At 37.8% G+C, this 24,927-nt stretch overlaps 1 protein-coding gene across 1 annotated transcript; it reads left to right on the forward strand.

Moving 5' to 3' along the window:
- The first annotated feature begins 3,763 nt into the window (after positions 1-3,763).
- LOC137385496 (ankyrin repeat and IBR domain-containing protein 1-like) lies at positions 3,764-24,897 on the forward strand. Its single transcript, XM_068071966.1, has 20 exons — positions 3,764-3,831; positions 4,719-4,962; positions 5,940-6,147; positions 6,837-6,893; positions 7,311-7,436; positions 7,681-7,855; positions 9,080-9,252; positions 9,705-9,793; positions 10,369-10,513; positions 11,768-12,019; positions 15,678-15,824; positions 16,141-16,362; positions 17,869-18,120; positions 18,725-18,889; positions 22,055-22,169; positions 22,316-22,441; positions 22,754-22,868; positions 23,774-23,883; positions 24,174-24,371; positions 24,640-24,897. The coding sequence occupies exons 2-20, from the start codon at positions 4,775-4,777 to the stop codon at positions 24,894-24,896; spliced, it is 3,120 nt and encodes a 1,039-aa protein (XP_067928067.1). The 5' UTR covers positions 3,764-3,831; positions 4,719-4,774; the 3' UTR covers position 24,897.
- The last annotated feature ends 30 nt before the right edge of the window (positions 24,898-24,927 follow it).

Genomic DNA, 24,927 nt, shown 5'->3' on the forward strand with positions numbered 1-24,927 from the left:
ACGATTCGCTTTCCAAACTTTCCAAACTGTAATGACTACATCAGAGAAATAAACAGATTCCAATCTACAGCGGCTTTTCGTTTTTGAGCTTTCAAGAGCTTGTAATCCCATTTCCACATATTTTGCTTTATTTAAGTGGTACCAAATTTATTTGATACCAAATAACTGTAATGTAAATTTTGTTGTAGGTCAACTTTTTTAAGTGTTTTTGGTGCTTTTTGCCTGTCTTTTGTAAAAGTGAGCAATGTGTAGCTCGAAAATCAGAACGTGGGTTCTTATCGTGATTTTGGTATTGTGAATTGAAGTGCTTTTAGTTCAGTGGGTTTTTTACAAGCCGTTACTATCAGGAGACAAAATATACACTTCCGTATTCACCTAACTAGAAGGTGTAAGAGAGTGAGTTGTCAGGGTTTGAAACGATAGATGACCAATAAGTCAAAATAAATAATAAACTGTGGGATCACAGAACACCACAACTGCTGCAAAAACATTGCACTAAGCACTGCGATACATCAACAAGCAAACATGAAAATCTAGGGCAACTGCTATGCTGCTAGAAATATCAAGCATGGGAGTTGTCCAACCATCACAACTGATGAATATGTGAATATGTGTCATCAGCTGGATTAGGAGTTGTCTGATCAATACAACGGAAAACTTATGAATGAAAAACAGCGCAAAATTGCTACTAAATCATTATTATTATTGACTAGCACCACTTAATATGAAAGAGTCTAACTGGCTACAATTACTAATGGATATTCAGTGAGGCAAGCAACTCTACAGAGTGTCAAGCACAATGAGAAGTATTTGACCAATATTACAGGAGCCAGCTAGATTTATGACATGTTGGAGCTTAGTAGCAGTCAGCATACACCAGATCAGCAACTAGTCATCAGCGAAACAATTATTTACAACACTTTATTTAGTATATTTAGATATCGCTTATAACACCATTTTAGTCTAGAAAATGTTGCATTGTATAGCAGTAAAAAAATATAGCATAATTTTTCATTAACTACGATATTGTACTCTATGCAAAAGGATTAATGAAATGGCTATGAAAAGAATGGCATAAAATGATAATATTTTTCTAGCTTCATATAAATTAGCTAGCTAGTAACGTTTTAGAATGAGGATCACTGCAAAATTAATTTCACAATGATACTACCATTAGTTTTTGAGTTATGGCCAGTTTTGTACAATTTGTTGCCGAACTTAAAATATTTTTCGCTTGTCGTCATGGGATTCCAAGATCAGTAAGAAATTTTAGCTCACCGCAAAGAATCTGAAATAGAAATTATGCAAGAATTTATGCAAGAACCACAAGCAAAACACAACCAACCAATAACCTTTGGCAACGATTCAAGGACAAGTATAAAAGAGGAGCAAAGTTGACGAGAAAGCAACGAGAAGATGGCAGTGAGCCAGTCAGCAGAGGGGAAGCACAAGAAAGGAACCAAGACAGGAGAAGACTAACAGAAGCCTAAGATAGCCAAGGAGTCCGGTAGCAAACAGCTTGCCGAGGAAATACACAGCAGATACGATTCACCCAAAGAGTTCGCAAGCCAGGAAGCCATAAAGCCCTGAGAAGAGAGTTTATCCAGCACCCCCCTGACAGCAACAAGAGCTACAGCTGTACACCTAATAGATACATACTCATTGAACCTAGTGACGCTAAGGCTAAACAAATAGGGCTAAGTATACAAGCATATTGTTGTCTTTGCTTGAGCTAGTGAGTCTTGACAGAATAATTGTTATTTTGACCTTTTGAAGAAAGTAGAGTTCACAGACACTTGGAAACAAACCGCTGGCGTATTATTGTCGATTGAAAGATAACTACCTGCAGACAGTTGCAGACCTCACAACCCTAACACTACTTGTTGTGAGCATTGATATTTGGGCTCATCATTGGCTACAGTGCGATACTGTCAAAACAATTTCAAGGAAAGTTATAGTAGTGCCCATCTCCATTGATTTATTGGCTGAATTTTGCTTATAGCAACTGGCTGATATTGTGGGGCAGAAGTGCCACTTTGTCTGCGGTCAAAATTTGTCTTGGGAGAAATTGAACTCAAGGTCCAGAGGCTAACCATTACACATAGAACCATCGAACCATTATAGTATTTACTCAAAGGAGACACACAAAAAACCAATCCATTTTATATTATTATTTAAGTATCAAATAATTATTCCAACAATTATTATAACAATAACAACACTATTCATATATATTAATTATTTATTCAAATTTAAATTTTTCCCTTGACACAGTTAAAGATCAGGCTTTTTTGGTCTTGCTTTTTTCGTGCCCCCTGAGGTCAAGTGTCAGAGTTAGGTGTCAGGGTTACAGTTACGACAGAGTCGATTATATTCCGGATATTTCTTTTTTAAACATAAAACACTGAAAATTAGTGTTATGTTGTTTATCGGCGACGTTAAAGTCCAGATATTTGGCTAGCAAACGGAAATACACGCGCATGCAATCTTTTATCTGCATTAGTACCTCCGGTACAATTTTTTATGAGTAAGAAATGAGTACATGAGCATGCAGCTCGTTTGAAAAAGTTGAATGCTAAGGAATAAGTTCAAAGGTAAAATGTCACACCGTCGTTTCAGAGTTCACAAACAGTGAACTCTAGTAAAGCATTAATTCTGGTCAAGCATTTCGTTAAAATCTAAATATGTATCGACTATTTTTTCAATTCAATAGCTTTAGTTAAAATTACCATGCGTACAACACAAGCTCTTTGTGATTACCAAACAAATTAAACCAGGACCACATTGCAACATTGAGCATATGAGGCGGGTCACTAGACGAGGACTCACGCAATACAGATTATTGGTGCTTAGCTATGTCAATGGCATATAAACGGATGTCTTCGCGTGAACTTGATATGTCCTTACACACTTTATTGTTTATCTTTTGTGTTCTAAATCAGGATCTTTGCGACGAAGTCGTTGTTTGCTAAAACATACATTTAACAGTGTCAAACTGTCCATTGAAATTTACTTTAAATACTGAAATGTGCCAAATTGTTAGTTTGTTTTTAATCTTTTCGTGGTCTAACAGTAAATAGTTATCTATGTTCTAAGGTTGATACAGACCAAAGGTACATAGGAGTGAATTATCGAATAGCGGGTAAATTAACAGCTTACGAAATTAATTGACACAGTTGAAAGATTGATAACGTAGTGTATCCTAGTTAATGATTTGAGTTTTTACTGTGTATTCAATTTCTTTCTCAATTCTAAGCATATAAAACTGCCAAATAACTTGGCTAAATCACTACGTTATAATATCATGGTCTGAATAATCACATAGCGATTAATATTGTTGTTACTTATTGCTGGTTTGCATTAAAATGTATTTGCTAAAATATTTTCTTCATTTACTTTTGAAAAATCGTTTTTCAGCTGCTTTTTAAAGATCGTAATGAAATATGCCAATGATTTTTTGTGGTCTAACAAAATTCGAAGAACCTACAGTATATGAAAAAATATTGTTATCAAGAAAGCTTCAGAAACCACACGTTTGTTTGTTCAACTCAATATTGTTCTACCTATTTCATGTTACAAGTATTCACTGTATAGTGTAGGCTATACCGCCGTCACAACCTCATATACTTTGCTTGCCAGAAATTTGACAAAATTTAACAGTCATTATTAAAATAGTCATTATTTGTAATTGATGCAGACAATTCTTGTTCAAATGAGTGATTTTTAACATGCACGTTTTCCTTGTTGCTACAGGTATTTGCCATGATGCTGTCATGACATAAAGAAGCAATATTTTATCGCTCTTCTCGATGAAGTTTATGACAACAACTGGTAAGATAGCATTTCGGTTGTACTGCAGTAACCTCTTATTGTTAAAAGCGTTTTTGCTTTCTACATTTTCGACAGAAAATAGTGTATGGCTATCTTTTTCATGTAAGGATCGTTCAACTGTTGCCAATAGTCAATACTCAGTAGTCAAGGTGGTTTTTTGCCAAATGAACTCTACACATTTTGTGCACAAGCCAACTTGTTTATTAGTCAAATAATCATACGTTTTAGAAATCTCTGGAAATCTCATGCAAATTGGTATGATCAGACACTGTATGCTGCTTGAAAAGCCCTCATTTTCTTCCATGATAAATGCTTGTCTATTATGTTTCAAAATCATAGAATATAATTCTTAACGACTTTTTTTAAGCTCATAATAGCTTGAGAAACAAGCTATTGTGACTCTGTAAGTTTTAGCTGAATACAGGCTGTTGTATGTTATATAGAAATATATTGAGGCTAATAGCTGGCTGTAGAGTGTACATTTTAGAATTTTGAGTATTAAGTATTGGAATTGGAAGTTTTGTTATGAAATTGTCTTACCATATGTTGAGTTTAATTTTTGCCTTTTTATGCTTGATGATATAACTACCACATGCATCTTTTACTGTTCAAAAGTATTTAGCCTTTAATTGATGTTGTAACTAATGACTTATTATATGAGATCTTCTCAATGCCGGTCTGTCTATCAGTGAACTTGCGATTGGTCCATAAGGGATTAATAGCTACATAGCTTGCGATCCAACTATCGCCTCATCACTTTCAACCACACACACACATTTACCATGTAGTCAGTTCATTCACAATGATAGGTTGTCGCTGACACTTCAAAACTGTTCACTTGTAAAACCTTGCTACTTTTCATCAGCGTGTGTATGTGTGTTGGTTAGGAAAATGAAGGTCTGATGTACCTGCTCTCATTTGACAAACTCTACTAAATCGTAACATGGGTAGCTCTTCCTCTAAATTGAGGAAGAAGTTAGCTAAGGGAGACGAGCAGGCAGCCCTTGCTTTATTTGACACTAACAAGGACTTACAAAGGAAGTTCAATCCAAATGCTTCATATGGTGACAGTTACAATCACGACACACCACTTCATGTGGCAGCTCGTCACGCAATGCCCGAAGCACTGCGGTATGTTGGTCTGCTTTGACACTCTGTATATACAAGGTTTTGGATCAACCTTTTTTCATGTATAGCGAATTAATATGAAGGAGTACTATTGTTTGGATCGGGCTTTGTTTAGATAATGGAATCTTTCCTATCATTTATATCAAGCACTGTTTATTACAAATTGGGATAAAGGTTACATGTATATGTAATCAAAAGGGTTGTCCACTAGCCTGAGTCAGCATTAAGGAATTCTCACAAGATGGTTGTCAATCTACACAAACGGAACTAAGTTAAACATTACTGGAATCAGGCTGTATAATTACAGTTGGTAGACACAGTTGTTTGTTGAAAACTTACATACTTTAGGGTGTAAATGCATGTGCAATTTATGCTGAACATTGACCTGTAGTTGTAGATTGAAAAACTAGCGTGTAGTTATTCGCAGATGATTCAGTGTTGCAGGCGGTTTTGACCTGCCATTTAAATGGCAGCCAATACATTCCTCTGACTTGAGTGACTCCATTCTAGAGGGCTTTTACTGCTTTGTGATTTTTTATTCAATAATGGAGAATAATTTGTCTCTGACTTTTTATTTTAGATTCATATCTTGTTTTTTAATTCACAACAGGTTTTAATTTTTCAGTTTGAATTTTTTTTAACTGAAACTGAAGACTGGGTGCCAAACAAAAAGATACACAACAATAATCTTTTGACTAGGAGTTATGCATGACAAAGCAAATACACCAGCTTATAATCTGTGAACGCTATCTGCAACCTGTTAAAGATAAGAAAATGAAGAGCTGTTTTGAGTATGATTTAAAGCTCTGGTTTATCGTCATCCGAGGCAGCTTTTGCAAATATACAGAGCAGCTGTTGTCCTCTCACAAGCAAACCTATCCCGAATAACCATCTATTTTGTTACGAACAAATCAGCTGCTGCCATCCATTGGCTTGTCTAATTTGTTTTCTGGAGATATTTTAAGAATTCCTCATTTTAGGATATTCCTTGATCGGTATGCCGGGAATCCTAATAAGAAAAATGGAAACAATGAGTCATCACTACACTGCGCCTCTCGGCTTAAGCGTGATTGCGATTCCAAGACACATTCAGCTCAGGAACAATGCGTTAACATCCTGGTAAAGTGGAGAGGGGAGGGCCTCGCAGACGGAGAGCCTGAACAGCTAAACATCTCGGCTCAAGATAAGGTTCTGCTTGATGCTCATTTCCATTCGACCACATTCAAATAAACCAAACAACTAGTTAGCCTTATAATACTATTGCTAATGGCCACAATGCTCTTGGTTTTGGTATAGTCTTGGGAAATTTTGCTTTGTTGCTAAGATTGGATTTTAGTTTTTCTATCATTCACTTTTAGGGGCTGTTTTTGTGTCTATAGTTTGCCTGTAAGCGGTGTTGATGCTCGGTCCACATTTTTCTTTGGAAAATATTGTACTCTCAGTGTATAGTTTTATTATATTACTATTACATGTTACTCTGCCAGTCTTGTGTAATAAGTATGTGAGCAGTAATTCTTAGATGTGACGAGGTGGCTGAGTGGCGTAGTGGTAGTATGCATGACTGCGTGTCCGAATATGTGGGTTTGATTCCTGTGCGGTGCAATCTTTTTTTCTAACGCTTTCGGAGTGGGTACGGACAACCGGACAAACATGACTCTTATTGTAGTAAAGTTATTATTATTCTATTATTAGTTATTATGTTTGTTTGTAGTTTGTTAATGATATTACGAGACTCGCAACTCATAGCAGGCCTTTTGTTATAAAACTATCGCGTGTTTAAGAAGGTGCCAATAGTATATCTTGTAGCATATAGATAGAAACAGCAGATGAATCGAATTTGTTAGTTGTTTTATTAACTTTTGTCATTTGTTTTACAGTTTGGTAATACTGCTCTGCACTATGCAGCGCAGTCAGGATTCATGAGTTGCGTCAAGGTTAGTAAGACATAGTGCCATAGATCTAGCGTAAAATAGACATTGAGATTTATGAAGCATTCACATTTTTTAAAATCAAGCCACGTGTGTATTTCTTTTCATTGTATAGCTTTATGCTAAATATATAAAACTTCTGTATGTCAAAGTTCAACCATCTATGTCTCTCTAGTCACTGTCTAGCTTTACGCTAATGGCAGTCAAACTGTTTGCTTTGCATTCAAAATCATTACTGTATAATTACTTAGTTTTCTGTTGGATTACTGTATAATCTGCAGCAATGGTGGCTGAGAGGAAATGTGTAAACACTGTCAACAAAAAAATTAGCTAAATTTAAAAATGTTTCTTTTAAAAGGATACAATGTCAAGCACAGTAAGTTTTATAGTTTTGTATTCTTGATTATTTGTATCCATTTTTAGCAATTAGTCGAGCTTGGAGCTCCACTCTTCTTGGAAAATTCAACCCGCCAGACACCGTGTGAATTGGCTGAAAAAGCTTCAATGGCTAGTATTGCGCAATACTTGGAGTCAAAGATGGTCTTCTTTGTATGTCACTTCCTGTTATGCAGTTATTTCTGCTTGAATAAGTTTTATGTGTGACCTTCAAAGTTTGTTTGTTTACCTATTTACAAATATTGTACTATTCACAATTTTTTTTCAATATTCATGGAGTTGCTTCAATTCGAAATGAATAATAGATGTAAATTATACATGAAGTATATTTACCATTTTCGAGCTGTACTGATGTAAAATCTATGTTTAATCTATGTGAATGTGACTTCTCTGCTAGGAGAATGGAGATTCTAGTGAGCCTGTCCCAGAGACTCCTGTCACCATACAGGAAGACCACTATCAAGGACTGCGACCCCAGGAGCTGCAAGATGCAAAAGATACACTCATAGTAGAGACTTCCGATATGCTTCGGGTGCCCCTTTTTACAGCAGAGGTCCTCCTTCGCCACCACAGTGAGTCCTGATTCTCTCGTGCTTCATACCGCAGCCATGTTCATTGTTTCTTTATTCTAATATAATATTATTCATAAACATGACTTTTATTTGTTTCATACTTTGCTCAACTAAAACATGATTACCAGTAACTATTTGATTGTTTTTAACACTACCATAGCATTGTGCACTGCATTCATTGTTTGATGTGTATCATTTGCAACTGTGCCTCAGCTTACGGGGTTCACTTGGCATGCATCAACCTTGATCTAAGCTTTTGCTTTGCTGATGCCGCCCGTGTTGCAGTTATCTAATGCATAAAACCGGTTTTTGCATATATGATGCTTGTTTTTCGACGCTTTATACTTTTGATTTACATATGATGACATTACTTACGATTACATACACTTTTGATTTGGTGTGAAGGGTTGTCTGCACTTAACTCTTGTAGAAATCGGTCTCGCCCTTACTCATCACTCTTCTCATTCCTCACTCACGACATCAGCACGCAGTGTATCGAATACTCTTTAGTTGTAACAAATTTTTTTAGTAACCTGAGACTTGCAATGAGAACTGGGTGAGGTGTGTGTCCAGATTTGTCATAAATCATGTTTGCTGATCCCTAGTTTGAGGTCAGAAGATGATCTAATTGGTTTATAATTATTTTGTATAGGTTCACTGTCCTATCTTCACAAGATTCATGTTCTGCAACAGCATTCAATCATCTTGTTAAACTCTTGTTTGCTTTCATTTGTTTTTCATGCTTGTTTTACAGTTATACCATCTGCTAACCTTGAGGTCATTTAATTGAAGTGTCTCAGTCATGAATTACAAAGGGCTATGATTAGCCTGTTAGTCTGCCCTCTTTATTGTATACTTATTATTGTAACTTGATCCACAACAATCTAAACTTGCTAATAAAATTAGAGTTCATGCTTGCTATTAGCTAGTGAAATCGTCTGGTCATGTCTTTACATGGTTAGCTGCCGGAGTCAGCAGTCTAGAAAATATTGAAGTTTGACTCACTGAACAATAACATAATCACTTATATAAATTCTATAAATTCTGGTTATTGTTATTTGCACTCGTTTGTCTGGCTCTGCTAGGGACATTGTAGGCCGTACTAATTGCTGCAATATTATTGCACTTATGGTTGACCTTCACCGCAATCTAATTAGGATTCTAGAGCTTTCCTAGTGACTTAGTGACAAGTATACAAGTTTTTTAACATTTATTTTCATGTAGAATGGGACAAGGAAGTTTTATTAGAAGCCTGGATATCTGATTCTGTACATTGCTGTGAAATTTCTGGAGTTGTTCCTCCTTCTAATCTTGAAAACATCTCCGACACCAACGCTGATCATGAACTCAATATACTCAAAACATCGAGCTCTCAAAAGCCGTTTACTCCTAGTACTGTAAGTGCATTGCAAACATCTTTTTTTCCCATCCCCTCCGAAAAGACCCGGTCTACCAGCCTCTTTCCCCCTCATCTTTCCATCTTTTCCCCTTTTCCGCCCTCCCACTTTCCTACCCCTCTTCTCCCTTTTCTACCCCCTTTTCCATCACCTTTGCGCAACACACCCCCTTCTCCAAACCCCACCCCTTTCTCCAAACCTCTTCCCCAAACCCCGCCCCTTCCCCAAACCCCCACCCCTTTCTCACTCCCATCTACTGCACAGGAATACCTCTGTTCAGTTGATCCATGGAAACATTGAAAATATTGATTTGTTTTTCGGAGTTTCACTTTTAACCTCTAATTTGGTATAACATCAAAGTTTAAAATGTATATCATAGAGGATGTGTGATTAGTTGCTGTTTCTGTGTATTTGTCACTGTTTCTCTGCAATGGACGTTTTCTCTGTTCTAGTGTGAAATATGCTTTGACAATATAGTGGAGGCGATAGAAAGCGTGTCGATGGTGTGCGAGCACTGGTTCTGTCACTCCTGTTGGAAAGAGTGAGTATAACAGTAAAAGAAAATAGCTTTAACTTCTGTTCTGGTCTATGACCTACTAATCCACTTATGGGCAGTAATGACGAGAACTAGACACCAGTGTGTCGTGTTTAGCACGAAACCTACAGTCTTGTTTCTACAGATGCTTAATTTGCTCTCACAGCTGTATCCTTTATTTCTCAAGTTTCTCCTTGACCTGGACACCTGAATAAAAGCCTTACTGAAGACAGCTTTTTTGCTCTCCTATGACACTTCTGCTTGCAAGATTCTTGTTCAATTTATCATTACCTTGACAGATTTTATCGGAGAGTTGACCTTTCTGGCAAAATAATATGTACTAATGTTAACTGCCAACATGCTTGGACAGTCATGCTAACTAATTGAAGTTTAATAAATCTGTTATCTGTACCCTACAGGTGTAGGTGCGATGGTATGACCACGAGAATAGCCTAAATACATGTATACTGTGCCACGAGCCAACATTATATCGATTGTACATAAATCAATCTAAAAATGTTCATTCACATCACAACAGCCCAGCCATTTAATGGGTGTTATATTTAGCGCATTTTTGACAGTTATCTGGATATCAAGATAAAGGAAGGTGATGCACATAATATAGTCTGTCCAGCAGTCGACTGCAACATTCTTGTTCCTGTTGAGTTTATTGAGACAACAGTATCAAGTACTATGGCTAAGAGATATCTTCAGTTTGACATTAAGGTATGCCCATTCGCAAAATGCATGTGTATTGCTTCTTACTCAAGAATTCTGCCGTGATGCCAAGCTTACAAAGTTTAAGAATGATAAGGCAAATTAGTGTACTTTGAAAATATGATTCGCCTTTGTATTTGTCACAGTGGAATCTTTATTTACCGCTTGAGCTACCTCTATAAGCGCCTCGTCGGCTACCATGCTGTGACTTGGGTATCGCTCTACCAGTTGGAATTCCACTGCAGTGGACTGGTTGGCACATTGCCATAACCAGACAGAGAATGCTCTTTGATATCATTCATTGAAGATTTGTGGCTCCCCAATCTTATACTCGGTGAACAAACAAATAAGTCTGCCACTTGCCCGACTAGTGACAGCTATTTTAATTACCCAGAGATGCTATAGATCTAACCTAGGGTGCAAGCAGGCAGTCAATTCTCATGAGTGGGGCTGTTATTTCAGGAACTGCAATGGCTATTTGATCTGTATGACAGCTACCATTTTGAACACGGTATCTAGCTCATCTCTCTAAAACCCTCATTTGCTTCAAGTTATTGTAGATACGGTTGTTGAAATTCTCTACTCAAGCTACTTCTGCATCGGCTGTTCTGTTTTTCAGTTAAACTTAGCATATTTGGAGAATTCATTTCTAGCTCCTTTGAAGTTAGTATGAATTGTGCGTGAACTGTTGGAATGTCGTTGGAACATTGGAGATGAGAGGTGATTAGGTTCCTCGCTCAGAAACTATCGATGAGTAATTCCATTGATTACTTTGAGCTGAACAAAGACCAACCTGCATAGCTTAAACTCCTTCAGCGATTTAGAATAATGCAATGTGGTATTCAGAATCGGTTTTTAATGCTTGTTGACACACCGCAAGAATTAGTCATCCAAACTCCATTTATTCATCTAACCAAAATTAAAACAGAGCACTCGAGTAACAGAGCGATCATGTAACAAGAGCACTCGTGTGAACATTATACCATTAAGCTACCATCGAGGAAATATCAGACATGGCTGACAGTTTCCTTTTCGGATTGGTTATTCGCTGCTATAGTGAATTCGAGAAGAACAATTAGTTATGCTCTACTGCAATGATATTCATTGTGTATCATGTTGTGGTTTCCGTACTTCCTTCTTTCAATCGAGTGTACAAGCTTTGTACTGTCCAGCTAAATGAATGTCAATACAATCGCTCTTTTCTGGTATATTAGCGAGTAACGTGAAACTGTCCTGCGTATAATTAAGTTATTCTGTTTGTAGGCATTTGTAGCGAGCAACCCTCGTATCGTCTGGTGCCCACACCCAGGCTGTGGATTGGCTGTGCAAAATCCAGAGAGAAACCGATCCGCTTCAGTCACATCAAGATCTTCCCTGCATTCCAGTAACACTGAATACCAGTCCTTGACTGCTCATTGTCATAATGGACACCGTTTCTGCTGGCACTGCCAGCTAGAGCCCCATGACCCTGCCTCCTGTCAAGACTACAAGCGCTGGCTTGAAAAAATAGTTGAGGTGAGTTGGACAGGAAGGAATATGGAGCTGTTTCCAAAGTGTTACTTTGAAAACCAGAGCTATGAAGTATTTAAAATCGTGTCAAAGTTTGACTTTTAGGCTAATACTAGCTAATTGCCCTGCGCACATGGGTAATAAAAAACATTTTATAAACTTTGCATTACCTAAATTACCTTACACACTACATTACCTTTATACTACATTACGTGCAACTGTTTATAAGCTTATAAGCTGTTTTATTACCCAAGCAACCCCAGCATTCACCTATTGAGGTTGTGAGGCCAGCTGGTAATCGTTACGTGTGACGCAAGGCCATTATACCTATTGTTACCGATGTAATGAATATCTTCACTATTATTAATTCTGTTGGACACATAATCTAAGGGATAAGCTCGCTGCATCCAGACCTGGAGTTGCAGAGTCCAAATCCAGTACAAAGCCCATTTTTCATTCTTAAAACAATTGCTATAACTGGACATGACGACGACAGATAAACAAAAGACAGACGTTGAGATTTATATATATGGATGTTTATATGATAGGCTATATATATCACTTACCTGGTGTTTATATGATAGGCTATATATATCACTTACCTGGTGTTTATATGATAGGCTATATATATCACTTACCTGGTGTTTATATGATAGGCTATATATATCACTTACCTGGTGTTTATATGATAGGCTATATATATCACTTACCTGGTGTTTATATGATAGGCTATATATATCACTTACCTGGTGTTTATATGATAGGCTATATATATCACTTACCTGGTGTTTATATGATAGGCTATATATATCACTTACCTGGTGCTGCAGCTATATATATAGATGTTTATATGATAGGCTATATATATCACTTACCTGGTGCTGCAGCTATATATATAGATGTTTATATGATAGGCTATATATATATCACTTACCTGGTGCTGCAGCTATATATATATAGATGTTTATATGATAGGCTATATATATCACTTACCTGGTGTTTATATGATAGGCTATATATATCACTTACCTGATGTTTATATGATAGGCTATATATATCACTTACCTGGTGTTTATATGATAGGCTATATATATCACTTACCTGGTGTTTATATGATAGGCTATATATATCACTTACCTGGTGTTTATATGATAGGCTATATATATCACTTACCTGGTGTTTATATGATAGGCTATATATATCACTTACCTGGTGTTTATATGATAGGCTATATATATCACTTACCTGGTGCTGCAGCTATATATATAGATGTTTATATGATAGGCTATATATATCACTTACCTGGTGTTTATATGATAGGCTATATATATCACTTACCTGGTGTTTATATGATAGGCTATATATATCACTTACCTGGTGTTTATATGATAGGCTATATATATCACTTACCTGATGTTTATATGATAGGCTATATATATCACTTACCTGGTGTTTATATGATAGGCTATATATATCACTTACCTGGTGTTTATATGATAGGCTATATATATCACTTACCTGGTGTTTATATGATAGGCTATATATATCACTTACCTGGTGTTTATATGATAGGCTATATATATCACTTACCTGGTGCTGCAGCTATATATATAGATGTTTATATGATAGGCTATATATATCACTTACCTGGTGCTGCAGCTATCAGACACTGATAAGGTATTTCTGATCTGATTTCTGAAAGTAAGACCAATCTGCTGCTCATATGAAATCAGTACTGAAAAATAACATTCCTGAAAATGCCATTTTGATTAGTAAAAAATAGGAGGTTATTTTATGGACTGCCAAGAGGCTATTGAGAGGTTTTCTCAGCTCTCACATAAAATTGGACAAGCATTTGAAACTGCTAGACCTAGATGTAGACTAAAATGTTTTGTGTTAGTTCACGCTAGAACTATGCTCTCTTGTTAAACCTGCATTTCTTTTTATGTTGATTTACCAGTGTACCCCTGTTGTTGTTTAGTGCCTCAGTTCTTAGGCTAAGAGTTATCAGTGTACCCTTAAGGCTGTTGTTTAGTGCTTCAGTTCTTAGGCTAAGAGTTATCAGTGTACCCTTAAGACTGTTGTTTAGTGCTGCAGTTTTTAGGCTAAGAGTTACCAGTGTACCTTTAAGGCTGTTGTTCAGTGCTGCAGTTCTCAGGCTATGAGTTATCGGTGTACCCTTAAGGCTGTTGTTCAGTGCTGCAGTTCTCAGGCTATGAGTTATCGGTGTACCCTTAAGGCTGTTGTTTAGTGCTGCAGTTCTTAGGCTAAGAATTATCAGTGTACCCTGAAGGCTGTTGTTTAGTGCTGCAGTTCTTAGGCTAAGAGTTATCAGTGTACCCTTAAGGCTGTTGTTTAGTGCTGCGGTTCTTAGGCTAAGAGTTATCAGTGTACCCTTAAGGCTGTTGTTCAGTGCTGCGGTTCTTAGGCTAAGAGTTATCAGTGTACCCTTAAGGCTGTTGTTTAGTGCTGCACTTCTTAAGCTGAAAACCCGTATAATATCCACAATTGCTGAGTGAATTATTGAAACCCAGTTATTTAGACAAACTAAGAACATTCTAGATGGTGCATTTTTTCTCCTGTTAAGATTTACTGTTGCTAAGTCAGGGTGCACATACTATTATAACATGCATATTTATTATTTTTATAATAAAATCAGTATATACGGATAAGTATATAAAATTCATATGAGCTATAGAAATTAAAAATTGAAAAGATAACTTTGTCGACAGCCTTTGAAAGTGTTTCAATTTCATTTTTACTTTCGATTAAATGCCTTAGCTAGCTTAAATTTTCTCTTTTTAACTGATAATATGTTAGTGTGGGAATAAATTATACTATAAAAAATGTCCAATTTTGGCGCTTTAGACTTTTAGATAGCAAAAGTGTTTAAACAATGCTTCCCTAATAAAAACAAGTTGAAGAGCAAAGCAATACAATTTGTTGAAGAATACTATTGGCTGTAAGGGATTTTAATTTGCTGGCTATTGGATATTTTCAGATTAATAAGAAACAACCATAAACAGAAGTGTAAAGTGCAGCGATGTTCTAGCAAATGATATACGTACTCACTCTATGGATAAAAGAGCTAGAAGTTGTGTTTAGATTTTATATTGGCAATGAAATAAACAATTGTGAGACCACACAGTTTAGAATCAGTTGGTCATCTACTTGCGATCATGGAGTTTGTTAAGCTTTGATGAAATGAGTATGTGAATATGCGTCAGAAGCTATAAAAATCATGTCTCAGAATTTGGTTCACTTATGTTAGATATCTTTCCAGATCTGACAAGCTGTATTTTGTTAGCTTTTGAACTAAATGTTTTAGAAATTTGGTAAACATCACAAAGTTACATGTAACTTGGTGGTGTTTACCACAAAGTTAACTTTGTTTACCACATCTTCTCTTATACTGGCAAAGGCCTCTTCGCCTCTTAGACATGCTCATTTATAAGCCTTCAGGCTATTTTAGGAGGAACTGTACCACACGTAATAATTTTTTTAATATTTATGAAAGTGGACTTTTACGTTGGTCCTTGGCTAAAATGGCTGTAGTTATGTGTCATTTTAGTTATTCGTTACAATTCAAATTTATGGAGTTAGACATAGCCGAGTGTAGGCAGTTGACGCAAACGGCATTCTTATAGCTCGAACTCTACCACAGGTTAGGAGAGATGAGTGGAAGGATATCACAAAGAAGTCCGAAGCTGCCGCGAACACATACTGGATGCTGAGTAACTCAAAGAAGTGTCCCAACTGCAAGTCACCTATTGAAAAAAATGAAGGCTGCAACCACATGCGGTGCTCAAAGGTATGTATTGTAGGTCAGAGCTATTACATGTATGTAGTTAGGGCAGCTCTTTTCGTTACTACTTTCAGAGATCTTTCCGTGTCAGCATTACATAAAGAGAAATGTATAATTGAAGACTTGGGTATTCCTATATGTATCCATTTTAGAAATGTTCAGTTGAAAGACGTCGCAGGGTGCAGTAATTGAATCCATGTCCTTACAAAAGCTGCGTGTTTTTAGTTCCAATGTTCGTAAACAATATCAAGTCTTTTTTGATCGCTGCCATGACTACCTTGCAATCATGTGGTAGCATTTCTCTCTCATTCATATCCTGTAGTGCAAACATGACTTTTGCTGGGTCTGCCTGGAGCCATGGAAGCACCATAATTCTAGCACAGGCGGATTTTTTCGGTGCACTCGGTATGAAATAGTGGAGAAAGTGGATGAGAAGCACCAGAGTGATGTGACTGATGCTTCTGGCAGACACGAAGCTCTTCAAGAGCTCAAAAGATTTGGGCATTATTATACAAGATATGAAAATCACAAGCGAAGCTTAGAGGTCAGTGTTTTATTGCAAAACAGGTTTGTTACTTTTATCTCTAATCTGAATCCAGATGAAATTTGTATGGCTATCTGTTATTTTCATGGCTTGATTTATAACATAGCCTTAGAACCTAATGTTGTGATGTACATGCGCTGTATATGTATTTACGTGGAAATAATTAATCACTGTTCAGGCTTTTCATAGTTAGCTAGTAAAAACCTTCAGATACTTGGCAGACGCGCTTGACCCCTCTAATTTTTTTAAATAACTGTAGCTACTCTTTGACGCCATGCTATAACAGCTTTCGAGGAAGCCACCACTAGTCTCAATACTATAACATTGGATAAAATGTCAGTTCTGACTAGTTTAGTAGCTAGTCAGAACAGGCTTCAAATGTCCACTAAATCCTGCTTACGCGCGTTGAGTGGATAAACAGTAGGAATGGGGAGACAACCATATATCATGCAATTCATATAGTCAGGGAGTCATATAATCGGCATTGCGTTATCAATAGGTTCAGTCAGTATAACAACTCTCCCTAAGGAATCTCGCTGTATTATAATTTCAATATTATACATGCATATACATGTGCATATTTATAATGTCGTAAGAAGCTTAATGAAGCGCTACCTTGATGTAAACAACAGCCCTAACATGTTATGGAACATACGCAAAAGTACTTACCTGTGAAGTAAATGCGTTAAGGTTTAAAAATATGCCATATTTATAATTGGAGCATGAGGCTAAGTAGATATAGTCTCGAATTCATAGATTTATACCTACATCATAGAAATAAAACACTGCGATAACTAAAGCTTTTATCAATTATAGGTGGGCACTTGCTGTCACACAGACTGTCCCACCCGTGTTATATCTCTGGTATATTAATTTACTAATTATTATTATTGTATATTATATTAGTCATATTATTATATCATATTATTATTAAATCATATTAGGTCCGTTCATTGCTTTACTCTTTGATTGTTTGTTCATAACGAAAACGATAGCATTTGATGGTTGATGAAAATCCATTGTCTGAGCAGCCAATAGTTGGTTTCTCACAATTCTGTGTTAGCTTATTATGGCTATTGTGAATGGGTGGGTTAGATTCTTAAAATGATAATATTTTGCGAAAAAACAATTTTTGAGTAAAGATTGAGACTATTGCCGGTTGATAGCTCACTGTTGTGACACATCTCAAACTCTTCTGATGACTAGTGCCTTATATAACCATGATAAGTCTGGGAGTTGTTCTCTCGATGGGCTTAAGGAGCGAGTTGCTTTCTGAGGATGCTGTAATAGACATTTTGAGATGTTTGACCTGGCTTTTAACGGAATGTATACCGAGTATAAATTATGTTTACTTCAGATCGTTCCTTCGACTTATAGTCCTTTTTGCATCTGTCATCAGCCAGGTGATGCATTCATCTATCAAGAGAAGCATCTGTATGCTAAAGATAACTTTTAGCTATTAGGAATGGGTGCCTTGCTTGGTAACATGTATTTTATGTTGGCTAGTTGGAGGAACCACTGCTACAGAAAGCCAAAGACAAGATGTCTCAACTAGTCAATGCTCATTCTTCCCAATCAAATAAGAAGTCGTTAGCAAGTGCTGCCACAGACACGCTAACTAGGTTGGCTGCTGCTAGATTCATAGATGAAGCTATCACAGTGCTCATTAATGCCAGACGGATGCTACAATTTTGCTATGTCTATGGGTACTACCTGCACGGCAACAATGTGAAGCAGATGGTTTTCGAGTTTCTTCAGGTATGAAATTCATCTGCAAACACCTTTCAGCTTTATCTTTAGCTTTATAGCCTTTGCTTTATAAGTTTAGCTTTATTTCCTAAGCCAAAAGATTTAAAGCATTTGGTAAATTTTAGTCCTAAATTTTGTTTACAGCTTGTTTCATGTACCTATTTCATGCTTCTGGTTTAAAACTCGCTGGCAATCTTTCCTGTCCAACTTATAGATTGCTTGCGCCTAACTGTAACTTTACCTGCAATTGAGTTCTGGCTTAAAATACAACTAATTTTAAATTTGCTAATCTCAATCATGCGATTAAAGGAAAAAATTATGTCAGGAATTTTTGTACTTTTCAAGTTTCTGAGTTGAAACACTGTGTTGACTTAACAACACGAATCACGAGGCTACTTACGCAAATGTTGAAGCTGAAGCATAGTAGAATGATCTAGTTGTTACCGCACACTAGCACAGCTCAGTACTTGTCAGCACAGGTCAGTACTTGTCAGCACAGGTCAGCACTGGTCAGTACTTGTCAGCACTGGCCAGTACTTGTCAGCACTGGTCAGCACTGGTCAGTACTTGTCAGCACTGGTCAGCAGACTTTACATAACGTAATATGCTTTAGACGGAGTTAGAAGAGAAAACAGAATATCTATCAGAAGTAGTAGCAAGGCCATATCTCAGAACTACGAAAGCACAAATCATAAAGATAACCAAAGAGGTCGCTGAAAAGACAGAAGAATTTTATAAATCAATAGCTAATGGTCTCCTGCCACAAGATGTACCTGCGGTAAGCCTCATTTCTGTCTCTTCTTTTTCTCACCAGCTTTTCCTACATATAATACTAACGCACAGGTTAAAAATATTACCGTAAAACCTCGTGTTTAAGCGACATCTGTGAACCTGAAATTGTGCTTAAATGTTTGGGATGTGGCTTATACTTGGTGACGGCTTATACACAAGAATTTATGTAATACTAAAATAAGTATAGGCGCAGCGTAAATGAAAGTTGTGAAATAGTTTTAAATAATCTTTATAATTTTTCTCTACTATTTAAAGTTTTATGCTAATTTAATAATAATACTAGTAATAATACAGTCATACCTCGACATACGAGTGTAATGCGTTCTGAGACTGAGCTTGTATGTCAATTCTTTCATATCTCAAAGCAATATTTTGTACATGAAATAACTAAATACAAATTGATCCGTTCCCACTCTCTGAACAAGCACCTGAAAAGGGATATTACAATGGAAAATTTGCTTTCATTGTTCCAATTCACTACCTATGCTCACAAAGTAACAAATACCTATATATTGGTTATGATCTGCAATAATATGTAACGTTATTATATACTTTATGGAGTTCTTACCTTCAAGACAAAAATAGTAAGCTAATGGCAGCACGAGAGTGACTTGACAGCAACACATTCGGTACGCTACACTTTTGTGATGCTACGTTGCATGACATGCGCTTTACATTTAACTTAAATGAATTTTGCTTACTTAACACCCAAAAAAATGATTTTGGATTTCGCACTAAACTTAATTTTAATTTTTTTGTTCACTTTTATTATCTTTTTCCGGTTTGGCTCTTTTTGCTTCACTTTCACTGTTAGCTGGCTTTTCTGAAACTTTTTCAAGCCGATAAGAAAGACTCAGCGGTGCTGTTCTCATAAATGGCTTCTCGCATACTCGGTCGCTTAACAACCGCATCGTGAACCATCTCAGATGCTCTTATCTCAAATTTTTCACGTATTTCAAAGGAAAAAACTTGCTTAAAATTTTGCTCGTGTCTTAAAATTCTCAAATGTTGGGGTCACTCATGTGTTGGGGTCACTCATGTGTTGGGGTCACTCATGTGTTGGGGTCACTCATGTGTTGGGGTCACTCATGTGTTGGGGTCACTCATGTGTTGGGGTCACTCATGTGTTGGGGTCACTCATGTGTTGGGGTCACTCATGTGTTGGGGTCACTCATGTGTTGGGGTCACTCATGTGTTGGGGTCACTCATGTGTTGGGGTCACTCATGTGTTGGGGTCACTCATGTGTTGGGGTCACTCATGTGTTGGGGTCACTCATGTGTCAAGGTTCGATGGTAATAGCTTAGTGCTTATTCTGCCGCTTTTTTCTTTATTACGGTCTTCAATGTAAAGATATAATATAAGATAATATGATGATATAATATTTGGTGATATAAGGTATAGCGCTGCTTCACGCTGCAGATTGTTTTGGGTATTGACATTTTTATGGAACTAAGCAACATGACGCACAAATTAATGTCAATTTAATTTTGTGTCTATTTATTATTGTCTGATTTTTGTACAATGCATCAGGCTTGTTCTATAAATTGACTGTGCGTAAATACATTCAGCTATTCATATGTACATGTAAGTTGTTCACGACACCTGGCGTGCATTTTTGTGTGAGAGTCTAACTCATTGTTGCAACTTTAAAAAGTTGCTGCCAGTGAGGTTGCTGAAAATCCTAAAAAGCGTAAAGCAATAGTCAGTAGCCCTGTATCAGGGTCAGTATCCCTGTATCGGAGTCAGTATCTCTGTATCAAAGTCAGTAGCCCTGTATCGGAGTCAGTAGCCCTGTATCGGAGTTAGTATCTCTGTATCGGAGTCAGTAGCCCTGTATCAGGGTCAGTATCCCTGTATCGGAGTCAGTATCCCTGTATCGGAGTCAGTATCCCTGTATCGGAGTCAGTATCTCTGTATCGAAGTCAGTAGCCCTGTATCGGAGTCAGTAGCCCTGTATCAGGGTCAGTATCCCTGTATCGGAGTTAGTATCTCTGTATCGGAGTCAGTAGCCCTGTATCAGGGTCAGTATCTCTGTATCGGAGTCAGTATCCCTGTATCGGAGTCAGTATCTCTGTATCGGAGTCAGTAGCCCTGTATCGGAGTCAGTAGCCCTGTATCGGAGTCAGTAGCCCTGTATCGGAGTCAGTATCCCTGTATCGGAGTTAGTATCTCTGTATCAGAGTCAGTAGCCCTGTAACGGAGTCTGTAGCCCTGTATCGGAGTCAGTATCCCTGTATCGGAGTCAGTATCTCTGTATCGGAGTCAGTGTCTCTGTATCGGAGTCAGTAGCCCTGTATCGGAGTCAGTAGCCCTGCCCTGTATCGGAGTTAGTATCTCTGTATCGGAGTCAGTAGCCCGGTAGTGGAGTCAGTAGCCCTGTAACGGAGTCTGTAGCCCTGTATCGGAGTCAGTAGCCCTGTATTAAAGTCACTAGCCCTGTATCAGAGTCAGTATCCCTGTATCGAAGTTAGTATCCCTGTATCAGAGTTAGTATCTCTTTATCGGAGTCTGTAGCCCTGTATTTGAGTCAGTATCCCTGTATTGGAGTTAGTATCTCTGTATCGGAGTCAGTAGCCCTGTAACGGAGTCTGTAGCCCTGTATCGGAGTCAGTAGCCCTGTATCGGGTGGCAGTAGCCCTGTATCAGAGTCATTATCCCTGTATCGGAGTTAGTATCCCTGTATCAAAGTTAGTATCTCTGTATCGGAGTCTGTAGCCCTGTATCGGAGTCAGTAGCCCTGTATCGGAGTCTGTAGCCCTGTATCAGAGTCGGTATCCCTGTATCAGAGTCAGTAGCTCTGTATCAGAGTCAGTATCCTTGTATCGGAGTCGGTATCTTTGTATCGGAGTCAGTATCCCTGTATCAAAGTCAGTGGCTCTGCATCGTATAGTATTAAGGCATTATCTATGTGCAACCTACATGACTCTAATACCTCTGCATTCTCACGCACACAGTGTGATGATGCACGGCTGCTATTCGTGTAATTGTCTGAATACATGTAGCTTAGCCACTTCATAAAGTTGTACTATATTCATAAGTCTATTTACAAATGTGATACCAAAGCATACTTATTAGGTCCATGAGTAATCGCCTGTGCAATATACAGTAAATAACATAATGTAAGTGACTATTTATCCAACTTCTCAACAGGAGGATTCATCTCCTCGTGATTCATATTCGTCATGGCTGCAACCCTCTAGCAGAGCTGGTGTTGCCTGGCTGTCTGACAGTGATGATTCTGGGGATGAACAGCCAAGACAGCAAGGTGAGTACAAACTTCACCCACTTCACACGCTTTACCCAAGACAATTACATGTATTTTTATATCGCTTAGCAAATGTTGGGCTGGCGCAGGCTTGTCTGACAGGCTGTGCTGATGAGGAGTTGTCTAGTCTCGCTTTGTCTCTGTAGGAGTTTGCGCTGCGGCCAACTGTAATAAGCTCAAGATGAAACACTCCGGGGTGAGAGACTTACAGCATGATTACTGTAGCCTTAGCTGCCTCAAAGCTGACTATGCTTCACAATCCAAGCGAAAAGGTACATTGTCTAAAATGATTGTCAACCGCTCTGTGGAGAATATTGACACATGCATTAATTGTTAGATTTGGCAAGTCTACAATTTGTTTGATGATCTAGGTTATGAATTTGTTTCACTATTATTGTTGCCTCATGAACTTATTTGCTGCATCCCTCGTCAATGATTATTGCTGCCTCCCCATTCTCATGCATAGGAAGCAAGGCCATGGACACACCTTGCTCTTGGTGCAAAAGCTATCAGCAATGTTGATGCGTTACGGCCGAACCAGAAATAAAATACGAAATTCCAACCAATGAACATCTTTTTTATAGCGAAACACCGAAGCCAGGAGCGGCATATGGACCTTTTGCAAGCTCTTGAGATGTCTCGTCTCCAACTTCTCCAAGATATGGACTCTCTCAACACTGGCAGCGGCAGTGATGCTAGGTAGCTGTCTTAACAATACTCTATATAAATATTGGAAGTAAATGATGGTGGTTACACCCGGTGAAATAAGGCTACAGGGCATAGGCAGACTGCATCGTTGTCTTCAAAACCACAGCACAGATAATGCCAACCTCAACAATTTATTAATCGCTGAGTGTACCCACTTTTGTTGCACTATGAGGATTGGCCAGGGCGGAGTGCTCCAAATAGTGAGGTGGAGTCTCAGGCATGAATCATAAGTTCAAAGCATCACATTTGTGTTACAGCAATTGGCCTTGAGATAGTTTAGTAACTTTAGTTGTATCCTTCTCGTATAAATAGATATGTGCATGCTTGTGTTACACAGTTACACACTCACAATATGTATATATACACGACTATCAGACATGCTTGTGTTACACATTCACAGTATGTATATATACACAATTATCAGACATGCTTGTGTTACACAGTTACACACTCACAATATGTATATATACACGATTATCAGACATGCTTGTGTTACACATTCACAGTATGTATATATACACAACTATCAGACATGCTTGTGTTACACAGTTACACACTCACAATATGTATATATACACGATTATCAGACATGCTTGTGTTACACAGTTACACACTCACAATATGTATATATACACGACTATCAGACATGCTTGTGTTACACATTCACAGTATGTATATATACACAACTATCAGACATGCTTGTGTTACTCACAGCATGTATATATACACAACTATCAGAAATGCTTGTGTTACACACTTACAGTATGGATAGATACACAACTATCAGACATGCTTGTGTTACACACTTACAGTACATACAGTATGCTGATGATGTAGATTATATGATAGCATAATCGATCATTTATGGCAAACCTATCTGTATTTGCTCATTGAAGTGGAGATGATGAAGCCATATTGAGAAGACGCCTTGGAATTGGCACAACAGATCTTCCTGCAGATCCAATCCTTGAACATGTCCTAAGGCTATCGCAATCAGCGTATGTGGGTGAGTCTTACTATTTCTTAGCTGTGGATCATTTAATCAGACATTTTTATAAGGAATCTTTCAAATTGTCCCTTTATGATTGTACAAGATCTATGTCTCCTGCTTTTGTGTTGTACTGGGTTAGGTTGACAACCCGAGTTGTTATCTCCTCTTTCACTGGTCAGTGTCATTAGATTGTCAATGTTCATCAACTCGTCAATTGCCTAGGATATTTGTTCGGTCATGATCTTCTTAATATTGAGCCGAGTACAAACTAATCGTATACGAGTGACGAATTCTGTGTATTCCAGAAGAACAAGATGAAGACCTGACTTTAGCTATACAGATGTCCCTCCAATCGGATGATGTGCAACGACAGATGATGCAGGATCGAACAGAAAGTCGAAGACATAAAGCTCACAGCTACACAGATGACATGGCTAACGATACGCCCGGACTCGGAGCAACATCTGCAGCTGGTGCTACTGGCATTTCACAGGCGCCACAAGGTACAACGACTATCCTAATGGCTCTTTCAATTCTTTGAATTACAAACATCTAACATAATTTTGGAGGTTAGACAACGATTTTTACAGAAACTGAGGTAAATGGTAGGTAGGTGGCAACTAGGTAAACGGTATTTAGATGGTATAATTATCTGCGGCCATATACTCATCTGCTGTAGTAATCTGCTGCTTGATCATTGCACACATTATCACTTCACCTAGAGAATCTTTCACCACAATAGCATCTTTCTATTGCATTCTATTCATCCAGGTGCCAGTGTAGCAACAAACAGCGCTACAGCTGATGAATTATATAAGGCACGGCTAGCTGAATTAGACAATGCCATTGCTGAGCTTTTGGATGGTGAGCCTATGAGAGAACCCGATACGCTGAGACGATCAGAATCAGAGCGACGGGGAAGTGACAATCTTGAAACTGACCGAGCCGTTGCTATTGCTCAACATCCTGTTAGGCGTACACGGTCCGAAAGAAGAAGCGGAGTTCAACGGCATCCAAGGAATCCTTAGCTACTGTCTATGTTTTGCATCATTTTTTCGG

This window comes from Watersipora subatra, chromosome 1 (assembly GCF_963576615.1).
Source record: "Watersipora subatra chromosome 1, tzWatSuba1.1, whole genome shotgun sequence".
NCBI lineage: Eukaryota > Metazoa > Bryozoa > Gymnolaemata > Cheilostomatida > Watersiporidae > Watersipora > Watersipora subatra.